Source organism: Pinus tabuliformis, chromosome X (assembly GCF_031772625.1).
Source record: "Pinus tabuliformis cultivar Carrire ecotype Pingquan chromosome X, CPIR1, whole genome shotgun sequence".
Classification (NCBI taxonomy): domain Eukaryota; kingdom Viridiplantae; phylum Streptophyta; class Pinopsida; order Pinales; family Pinaceae; genus Pinus; species Pinus tabuliformis.
In genome coordinates, this window is record NC_142308.1 from 625,600,625 (window position 1) to 625,612,624 (window position 12,000).

At 38.2% G+C, this 12,000-nt stretch overlaps 1 protein-coding gene across 2 annotated transcripts in view; it reads left to right on the forward strand.

Moving 5' to 3' along the window:
- The window catches only part of LOC149141562 (U5 small nuclear ribonucleoprotein helicase), a 446,214-nt gene that overhangs the window by 359,355 nt on the left and 74,859 nt on the right, over positions 1 to 12,000 (forward strand). For both annotated transcript variants that reach the window (XM_089450021.1, XM_089450020.1), the window contains 2 exons: positions 114 to 269; positions 623 to 766. In XM_089450021.1, the coding sequence (XP_089306147.1) occupies positions 114 to 269; positions 623 to 766 (300 nt within the window). The remainder of the gene's footprint in view (positions 1 to 113; positions 270 to 622; positions 767 to 12,000) is intronic.

Sequence of the window (12,000 nt, forward strand, 5' to 3'; positions counted from 1 at the left end):
GGATCATATGAATTTTAAACATTTTTGTTTATATGTACAAGATTTGGCCTGTTTACCTGAGATGAAAAGTTTTCTTGCCCATTATGTGGAGGCTAATAAATCTTTTATTGCAGGGAACAGAATATTATGATGGGAAAGCAAAACGATATGTTGATTTCCCAATCACAGATATCCTACAGATGATGGGTCGAGCAGGTCGACCACAGTACGATCAGTATGGAAAGGCAGTGATACTTGTGCATGAACCCAAGAAAAGTTTTTACAAAAAGGTTAAACTCAATTGATGAATCTGATTATGTTTGTAGTAGGTGATTTTTTGGAGTGTTCAATTTTTACATTTCCCTCGTTCCAGAAACCTTTTACTCAGATAAATTAAGAATATGAGTATTGCTTAACACATATAAGTAGTTGGTGAAGTTTCATACACCTGAAATTTGTGCTCAACTATATACTAATTGAGAGTTTTTGCACAGTTGGTCATTTTTCTTAGTTCTCATATAAATTTAGATACTAAATCAGAGCACAACTTTTGCTTATTGACAAATAGTTTAAGAGATATTTATTAAAAATAGTCAATTTACAATATTTAGCCCCTAAGGTTTGCTTTTATTGTACTTCACAGTTCTTGTACGAGCCATTCCCTGTTGAAAGTAGTCTCAAGAATCATCTCCATGATCACATCAATGCAGAGATTGTTGCTGGAACTATTTTGCGAAAACAAGATGCTGTGATGTACCTTACATGGACATTCTTTTATCGGCGCTTGGTATGGATCTAATATGAAGTAACCTTTATTAGTTGTTGATTTGTGTGTGATGATAAGATAGAGGGATGCTCAAGTTATATTGTATTAGTAGTTGTGCTATTGTAATTGTTAGTTTGTTAGCCATCTTGGTTCAAAGTTTCAAACCTTTACATAAGCTAAAATATATTGTTTTATAGGGGAGTTCCTGTTAGTACGTCGAACAAAGTTAATTCTGATCTCATGCACAAACATGCATTCTGAATTTCTCCATGAAATCAAGCACCCTGATTTCTAATCGGACAGTGGCTATTAAAAGTACCATATGTTGGTAAACAAAGGTGCCATATGTGCTACCTGGTGGAACCTGTAAAATTGAAATATTTGTGTCAACAGAATTGGTATTCTACTTGAACCATATCCAGTTGAAATGGACAAAGGTTTCTGTAAGGAGTCCATTCATATAAATTCCCAATATTCTTGCATCACAGATTCCAGAGTAATATTCAGAAGTTAGAAAGATTTTTCCCTTAAAGATAGACCTAATAAACAGACTGTTATTGATAACCCTGAGTGATAGCTGGGACTGTTTGAGGAACAGCAGCATTGAGTCCCAGACAATCATATGTGATAATATGGTGCATGCTCCTACTATGTAATATCCCCTAAGTTACTAGGATACGGATACGGATCCGGATCCGCTAGTTTTTTGAAAATCCAGGATCTGGATACGGCAAGGATATGTCATGTAAAAATAATAAAATATAATAATATTTTTAAAATAAAAAAAAACACTTTAGAATTCAAAAATCAAATACTCCCTGAAACCATCAAACACTTTTAGAATTGAAACCATTAGATATATTATAAATATGAAGACTGAAACACTGAAATGATGTATCCACCCTCATACAAAGTAACAAAAAGGATCATAATATCATAAATGATTGTTGACACCTAATCATGGGGATTGGGTGAACACTTGTAAATAATGTAAATAGTAAATAATGGAAAATGAAGAGTAATTGGGAGGTGAAACCCAAGAGTCACTCCCTCATGTATATAACCATGAGTAATCTTAATGAATAAGTACAATTCATTTGAGGAGTTACCTCCTGGCCTGACATGGTATCAAAGCCAACACCATTTTTGGCTTCCCTCTCTGCTCTTGTAACTCCCTCCTGCTTATGTTCTGCGCATTTTGCAGAACTGACACCTCTGCCATTGTTCCATTCTCTGAGTTGAGTGCTAATTTACGTCAAAACCTGTGCTGCTAGAGGTTGCTAGAGGATCGATTTTATGCTGCCTGGAGGATAGAAACCTATGTTGCTGGAGGTTGTTGGAGGATTGATTTTATGCTGCCTGGAGGATCGAAACCTGTGTTGCTGGAGGATTGATTTTATGGTATGTCGTTTTGTTTTTGAGCGAGTTTGGTGGCATATGTTACGTTGACTGTTGAGGTATTGTTGCGCTGCAGTATTTCCTCCCGTGGATTATGACATTGAGTTTTGTAACGCTCTCCCCACACCACAGTCATGCATATGCTGTAACGTAGTTGGTCCACTTGGCTCAGGCCCTCCCTCTGCGCATTGTCTCGGCCCCTCGACCCTCCACCATTTCAGCTATCCTCTCCACCGCTCCCTGTTTTGAACTCTGCTCATAGTGTAACAAACGCATATACCTCGGCCCTCCTGCTCCACACTGCGCTGCTCGGCCTTAGTCCCTCGACCCTCGACCCTCGACCGGAACAAAACTCGACCTCGGCCCATACTCCGCCTCTGCTAACGTTGCATACTTCACACCTGTGCAACCCCTTTGCACAGTCGGCTGCTCCATACGCTCCACTGTTATAACACACGTATACCCTCTCATCTTGCGCAGAAAACAATACTCTATCGCTTATACCCTTTCATAATACCGCTCGACTCGGTGAATACAACTCCGAGCCCGCCATACGCTGACTCCCTTCCCCATTCAACCGTTCCCCATATAATACCCTCCCCTCATACCACCTCCCCCAAGTAATAACTCCCCAAAATTTTACCTCTATACATATCAAATTGTAATTTTTACAGCAAAAGTGCATTTTCTGCAACTAGAACTGCATTTTTTACCACCAGAAGTGCAAATTTTGTATATATTGGCAGCAGAGTACATTTTTAAAATGCATTGATTGATATCTATTGTGGGAGTCGTTCTCAATGGGAAGGAGAACTATCCTGAGTGGTCTTGGAAGATAAAACACACTCTCTTTTTTAATGAGTCGTGGAAAGGAGTTTGTGTAGGAGAATGAGACAATGAACTGGCAAAGCCTACCTTAGACAAGGAATTCACCATTTGGGAAAACAAGAACAGTAAGGGCTATGCCTTGATTGCAACATCTATAAATGAAGAGGTGAGTCGCCATATTTCACCATTTGTGAATGCTTTTGAAGCCTTACAAAAATTTAAGGAACCCTATGAATCACACTTTGCACTTGAAGTTGTCCAACTGATGATTAAATTGTTCAGCCTTGAATTACAAAATGATGATCCTCTTGCTCTTGCATCATAAGTAAAATGTATTATGCATGACATCAAAGTCACTAATGTTGAAGTAGACATTTCTTTGATAGCTTTTGTCAAGGCACTTTATCCCACTTATTCAAATTATCTTGAGTCATTGCAAGCAAATGGAAACCTCAAAGAAATTACCTTTGTGTCTCTTGTGAATAAATTTGTTGTGAGAGAGAAAGCTTTTGGGAAGAAGACAACTCCTCAGTCTTCTCAAGAAGCTGTGTGTCTTGCACATAGAGAGAAGAATCATGCTCAAGATTCTTCCAGAGGAAGAGGTGGTCGAAGAGGAATAGGAAGAAGAAATTTCAGAGGACGGGGGCACAGACACTCTCAAGGAGAAAAGTCTGATCTTCATTGCATACGTTGCAATAGAGATGGATCACATGATGCATCCACATGCAAGTTGCCTTGGGACAGAATTGAGCAGGAAAGAAATCAACCCAAAGGTAAAACCAATGACAAAGAGAAAGGTAAATCACTTGAATCTGCTCATTATGTTGTGGCACATTGAAATATTGGAGTAAATGAAGACTTGTTTAATGCTTCACTTGCTTCTTGGAAAAATGATTGGTTGCTTGATTCAGGAGCAACTTGCCACATGACTTTTAGAAGAGATTTTTTTGAAGAATTTACTGACAATGTTAATGGAGCAGTGTACTTTGCAGACAAATCAAAACTCAAGCCATCAAGGCATGGCACAATCAGGTTCAAATTGCTTGGTCTTCCAGACTTTCTTCTGCATAATGTTTTATATCTCCCACAACTGAGGAGAAACTTGTTGTCCTTGGTCTACATCCCGCCAACAAGGACACTCCATTCATATGTTTGATGGCAAGGTTGAGGTGAGAAAAGCATCAGATCACTCACTTGTCATGACGGGGATAGAAGAAGAAAGGCTTCTGAAGCTGCAAGGTACCTCTGCTCGTGCACAAAATTTCTCATACAGTTCTCATTATGATGAAGATATATTTCCATCAAGTCTTTTATGGCATGCTAGATTTGGACACTTGAACTATGACAACCTTCGCTTGTTGAAGAAAAATGGTGTTACTGGTTTGCCTTCAATTCCTAGGAAACTTAAGTAATATGATGCTTGCATTCTAGGAAAGCATAGCCAACAGTGTTTTCATGATTCACATTCCAGAGCACATAGAAAACTTGAACTCATTCATTCAGATTTATGCGGTCCAATCCCTGTTCCTTCTACAAATGGAAATAAATATATGATGACATTTATTAATGACTACACCAAAATGTGTTGGGTTTATTTATTGAAGAACAAATCTTATGCTTTTCAAACATTCAAGAACTTTCATACATGGGTTGAAAATGATGCACAATCTCATATTGGCTCTATTTGCACTGATAATGAAAAAGAATACACTTCAACTGAATGTGAAAACTATCTTCGCCAGCATGGGATCAAACATCAAACAACTATGCCTTATAATCCCCAACAGAATGGAGTAGCTGAAAGAATGATTAGGACAATCTTAAATATGGTACGTTCCATGATTTTTTTTAAGAATTTAAAATTGATGTTTTCCGCTAATGCAGTTCTATGTGCTGTGTTTGTAAAGAATAGGTGTCCATCTAATGTTATTAGAAACAAGACTCCTTATGAAATGTGGTATGGCCACATTTCTTCGGTAAAGCATCTCAGGGTATTTGGTTCCACTTGTTATGCTTTGATACCAAAAGTACATAGAAACAAACTTGGTGCAAGGAGTCGTAAGTGTATCTTCTTGGGGTATTCAAATACCTCCAAGCCATACCATCTCTATGATGAAGTTAATAAAAAGTTTGTTGTATCTAGAGATATAATCTTTCTTGAATCTTCCAAAGCTGACAATGTTGTTGAGCGGCAACTTGATCGCTTGGATAGATTTGGACATGCAAAATCATTTCAAGAATTTGATAATCAGATTCCACATCTTGAAGGGGGGATTCCTATACTGGATTCTTATACTGAATCTTCTTCTGAAGCACTCTCTTCCCCACGTGAAACTCCAACCACTGATGATACTTTGAGTGATGTGATTGACAGAATTGGGAGACTTAATCTTGATTCAGTCCCAACTCAATCAACTAAGCAGCCTGGACCATCTCAGAACGGTCCCCTAAAGTGGCTGACAAAGACACTTGAAAGTGTTCATCCTATGAAATTGGAAAGACCGGAACAAGAAATTTAACCATGAAAAATGGAGTTGATGTAGATGATTCTGATTCACCTGTTGATATGGATGTTTTTTATGATTGTGAACCGAATTTGTCTACAAATTTTGAATCAACTTCCTTCAAAGAAGTCGCTTCTCATGATTAATGGAAAGAAGCGATGCAAAAGGCGTATGATGCCTTGATAAAGAATGACACTTGGAAACTGGTTGATCTTCCATTGGGAACCAAATCAATTGGCTGCAAGTGGGTCTACAAGAACAAGTATAAAGCTGATGGCTCAGTTGACAAGCACAAAGCCAGGCTTGTGGCAAAAGGTTTTGCATAGAAGGAAGGGATTGATTATGAGGAAACTTTTGCCCCCACAACAAACTAGGCTACCATCCGAACACTCTTTTACCTAGCAGCTCAGAACGGTTGGAAAGTCCATCAAATGGATGTAAAAACTGCTTTCTTGAATGGAGATCTGAAAGAGAATGTTTTTATGTCCCAACCTGAAGGATTTGCTATGAAGGGAGATGAACATGAAGTATGCAAACTTGTGAAATCCTTGTATGGCCTCAAGCAAGAACCGTGAGCCTGGTATGAAAAGTTAACTGAGCATCTTCTGAAATTGAACTTCAAACATTATGAATCTTGATGATGCAACTTTATTTGTCAGGAAAGTTGGCAAAACAATGGTATATCTTATGGCATATGTAGATGATCTTTTGATGACAGGGAACAATGAGAGCTACATTGCACCCATAAAGAAGGAATTGAGGAAAGGTTTTGAAATGACTGACTTGGGCTATGTTCACTACTATCTTGGTATTGAAGTAACTCAACATCCGAAGTCTATATTCCTCTCTCAAAAGAAGTACATTGGAGATCTGTTGAACAGGTTTGGCATGGCTGAGTGCAATCCTCTGACTACTCCAATGGAACAAAACTTAAAGCTCACATCCATTGAAGGAAAAGAATTTGAGGATGCAACAAAGTATAGACAACTTGTAGGAAGTCTCAACTACCTGACTACTACCAAACCAGACATTTCATTTGTTGTTGGAATCCTCTCCAGGTTTATGCAAAAGCCTTGTGAGGGACATTGGTCTGCTGCAAAAAGAGTTCTAAAGTACTTGAAGGGAACCCAAGAATTTGGACTCAAGTATACACAGGTGGGCGACTTCATCTTGATTGGATACTCTGATTCAGACTTTGATGGAGACAAAGAAACAGGGTATCTACTTCTTGTTATGCTATGAGTCTTGGATCAGGTGCTGTCTCCTGGAGATCACACAAACAATCAGTTCCAACGAATTCCACAACAGAGGCAGAATATGTGGCAGCAACTGAGGCAACAAAAGAAATTGTGTGGCTCATGAAAATTCTAGAAGATTTGCAGGTAAAACAAGTACATTCAACTCCACTCATGGTTGACAACACCTCTGCAATAAAGTTGGCCAAGAACCTTAAGTTCCATGATCAAATGAAGCACATCAATACAAAATACCATCTGATTTGACATCATGTTAAGGCCAAGACAATCCATCTATGCCATTGTTCCACTAATGAGCAGATTGTAGACATCTTCACCGAAGCGCTTGGAAGAGAAAATCTTGAAAGATTCAGAACGATGCTTGTACTCACCAACATCCCTTCAAATTAAGGGGGGAATGTTGACACCTAATCATGGAGATTGGGTAAACACTTGTAAATAGCAAATAATGGAAAATGAAGAGACATTAGGAGGTGAAACCCAAGAGTCACTCCCTCATGTATATAACTATGAGTAATCTTAATGAATAAGTACAATTCATTTGAGGAGTTACCTTCTGGCCTGACAATAATAGTAATAAATACATTTACATACTCTCAAATGGATCTACATTTTCTTCTGCATATTGCAACTCTACATCATGAATAGATGATGGGGGTCCTGGAATGTAGGAAGTTGCATCAGTAGACTGGACTGGTGGTGGAACAATATCCTCAAGTAGGTTGAGGTGAGTCATGGCATTCAGTGTCAGGTTCAAGTCAGAGATCTCAGACTCCACATCTCACATCCTACTCGGACCTTTTTTATACTCTGGTTCCACATGTGATATAAGATGGAGGTTGGAATGAACATACACAAGATCCTCAGTCTTTGCCACTCCCAACCTGTTTCACTTCACTGAATGGATGAAGCCATATGTACTCCAATTCCTCTCAGCTGATGAGGAACTAGCAACCTGTGATAACAACCTGGTGGGTAGAGTGGAGAGATGAATGCTATCCCCACCATGGAAGCCCCACCAAGGAATAGGATTAAGATGCTCTCGATCATCCATAGCTACTGGATCTGAAAAACTACCATTAGATTGTACAAATCCTCCAAATTCTTGGCGTACTTCCTTTGCAACTCCTATATCTCTATATATCTTTATAAATTTTCATCAAAGTTGTTTTGTATCCTTGTACCACTTCAAAATCCTTGTTTGACGTTGTTCTACCAGGTAAAGACAAAATTTTGGAATGATAATATTTAGGGTGTAATGCATAGGCCAAAATGTGTAATGGTGTGGTCATTTTGTTCCACCTTTCTATAACTATGTCCTTTACTTCATAATAGAATGTTCAAAAGGGTCATTTTCACTTGTCCTGATAATTCCCCTTATCCTCTCCTACATACTATCAATGTTTTCATAAGCTTCCCCTAAGCAAGGTGTATCTGTGTCAAATTCCCTGATCAAGGTCAGGATTGGTTCAATAAAACACAAAAAGTATTGGACTTTGTCCCACCATGCATCATCAAGAATGATGTACTTGATTTTTTTCGCTCTATCAGAAGTGAAATTCCTTCATGATTCCCAAAGAGGGTCAATGACCATTGCTTGTAATGCTTGTCTCACCTCGACAAGCCTCTTTATAACAAGAGTGTGTGAGGTAAAACAAGTTTCAACAACATACAAGTTTCAAAAAATCAAATCTCAAATGAGAAATCATATATAAATCTGTAAATGAAATTAAAAGTTTCCAATTCAAATTTGAAATAATATTGATTAAAAAAAAGCACCTTTAGTAGCTCCAACTTTGCAAAACCTCAATATATGGCCTGAGACATTGAATGATTGATTATGAACATTTGGATTTCTTTTGTTGCTACATATATTTCATTAATCCATTCAATCTCACAAATCTTGGCAAGCATAAGGTTCATTGAATGTACTGCACATGGAGTCCAAAAGATGTGATCATATCGGCCCTCCACAATCAAACCTGCAACTTTACAAACCTGTGTGTTGTTCGTAATGACTTGGAAAACATTATGTGGCACCACACTTTCTATTGCATCAATAACAATTGTGGATATGAAAGATGCATCTTTCTCTATTCGACTGCAATCAACAACCTTCAAAAACATTGCCCCTTGGGGGCATACTGCAACAACATTAATTAATGGATGGTTTCTTTGGTCTCTCCATCCATCAGAAATGATGGACACCCCTGTTTCTGCCCACGTATCCCGGATTGCCTATAGATGTCTATCCACGGATTCTCTCTGGTGCCAACAAAGTAGTTTGGACCTTTTCATATCCAGGGCTTTTGTACCCTTTTGGCGCTTCATTAACTGCCTTAATCATTTGTTGCCAATAAGGGGAACGAACCAAATTGAATGCTAGCCCATTTGCATAGATGCAACGAGCTACATGTTCATCGACTATGTCTCTACCTTGATTATTGAAACACGTTTCAAGAGGGCCTAGAGTGGGCCCTTTATTATTTGTGACAGCGGGCCTAAATGGCAAAGGAGGCCTAGTTGTAGAGCTTTTCATAGTGTTTTCCCTTAGCAAGCTTCTTATCAACAACTTCTTGCAAAGATGAATAGAATTCCATTTTTTCAGGACTCAAACCTTGGCCAGGTTTGTCATTTGCATCTTTTGGTCCGGTGCATACTTGCACCCCATTGTTAGTTTGACCAGTGAGATGGGCCTTCACTCTACTATATGAGCCATTTTTTATAGCTTGGCATTCATTACACTTCCATTTAAATGAACCACCTCTAGGAATTTTTCCAATAATCTCGACATACTGCCATAGAGGAGATTTTGGGTTTGTTTTGATGATTTCCCCTTCATTATGCTCATGCTATGTTGGTTCCATAATGATAATGGTCTATAGGTTATTGCATATAAAATTCAAATTATAATATATTATCAATAAACAATTAAAAATTAAAATACACAATTAAATACATAAAAGTTAAAATACATTAAAATTTAAGAAGAAATACATTTAAAATAGTAAATACTTTATATCAACACTGGGAATTACCCTTTCTCCATGGACATGGGAAAATAAATCACTTGTATAAAGTTTAAACGTTTATGCCAGTGAGTTTTATAAAGAACTTAATAGTAAATACAAAATACCACATTCTCACACCCAATACAGAAAATAGAAAACAAGGCAGGGATTGAGGCTTGATTTCTCTAGATTTTACAGACTGCCAATCTTGAGTTTGTCCCCACCTTGAGAACCTAAAATCCACTATCCCTGAATAAACACTCAAACCCTCACATGCAGCTTGAATAAAATATTTTCCAAACTTAAAATTTAAAATCACTCAGCGTAGTTTAACAAACCGACAATAAATACTAAATAGAAGCATAATGAAGTTTTGGAGAAACAACCACTAACAAACTAGCAGCACTTATAAATACAAAAGTCTTAAATATCATCACAGGAAGCAGGCAGGGTTAATGAAAGTAGGGCACTGTTACAACCCCCACCACGGTTGAATCCTCCAAAAGAAGCCAACATGCTCCCACATCAGGGATGTTCTATTGATTGAGCCATCGTGGTTGGATAGTCATAATAAACTTATAAATGAATCTGGAACACAAAAAATTTAGAAAGGAAGAAAAGAAAATGTTGACACTGATGTCAATGCCCCCAGTGAAACATAGAAATGACATATTAACCCTTATGGTTTACCTTTGTCACTTGCTAAGTGTTCCTTTCAAGTTCCTGACGGCGACAACCTTAACTTCTGCGTGTGTTTTTCAAGTTTTGACTAACGACAACCTCCTGCGTGTTCCAAGGGCGAACTTCCTTTCAAGTTCCGACGGGCAACGGGTTCCTTGCGGAAAATAGCTGCCTTGTCGCTGTGCAATGTGTTCCTATCGATATGACAGTGGCGTTGTTCCTCACGAGTCACGTGTTCCAACTTCCAACGAAGGAGTTGTTGCGTCGTTGTGTGAAGCAGTGAGCCCGAGGGTGAATATTTAACACTGCCTGAGCGTGAGTGCTGACAAAGGGAAGGGGACCACACTTTAATAAAGATAGAAACCTAAAACGAAAATCCCCTAAAACGAAAATCGCATTGTTAACTTTTCGTAATTTACTTCAACCCATTTCGGTGGTTCGAACAACCTGGGGAACCTGGCTCGGCATCCGTTTACTCAGAGCATGAGTTGTTTCCTAAAAATACAGATCCGCAGATAGCCGTATTTCACCCGTATTTCGGCAGATCCGGATCTGGATCGGGTTCAGATCTGCGGATCTGTCAATATTGGCCATTCCTATGCCAGATCCGGCAATGTAGAATATCCCTATCATATATTTTACTTAATTTCCAAGAGGTAAATTCAAGAAAAATTCAAGAAATCCACTATTAAATTTTGCCAGAAGATTCAATAATAAATTGCAACAACATTATAGAAAAGAACACTGCAAACCCCAATTATTTTATTAATAAATTGCAAGGAAATTACATCAATTTGATTTGGAAGGAAACCTGATAGGTATATTTTGAAAAACCCTTGGCTTTGACTCCTTTAGCTCTGCAACTCGTCCTCCATAGTGAATTGTGGATTTGGCCCTCCTGAAGTATACAATCGGTCCCCTTGAACCCTAGAAATTCAACCCTCTAGAAGATGATCATTTTTGACCCTTTTGGTGAAGTCAATTTTGGCTCCACAGAACTTGACAATTCATCCTCTTAGGAAATTGCGAAATTTGGCCCTCAAAAACAAATTGATCTCCCCTGTGAAGCAGAGGTACACGAATCTAGGGGTGGGGTTAGCTTACCTATGCTCGATTCATGCACCCAAGCACTGAAAACGGGTTCAAGTTCTTCTCAAACACACCCTTTGGAACCTGGTTTAGGAATGGAGAACCTAATACCCTAAAATTTAAAAATGGGTTCTTTCTTTGTGATGGTTACTCGGTACCCTGTAAAAGGGTGCGTGGTTCCAAGAAAACGGGTACTTGGAGGGTACGCCTACTTAATTAGTCATGGATTTTTTGTTTGTTTGTTGGATTTTTAATAAAATATTAAAAATTGATGACATGGCTTTGTGGTTCCACGCTCCCACTAAACCCTAGTGTTTATTAAACCAAAAGAAAATAATTCAGTTGCTTTATTAATTTTCATTGTTTAAACTTTATGACAGATGCTAATGAGTTATGACTTGGCTTGAGGAAGCCAAATCAATTATCTTCAGTCTTGTTCATTGTTCAATTTCATTTTTTTTTGGAATTTTCTATTTCACGTGTGGAAA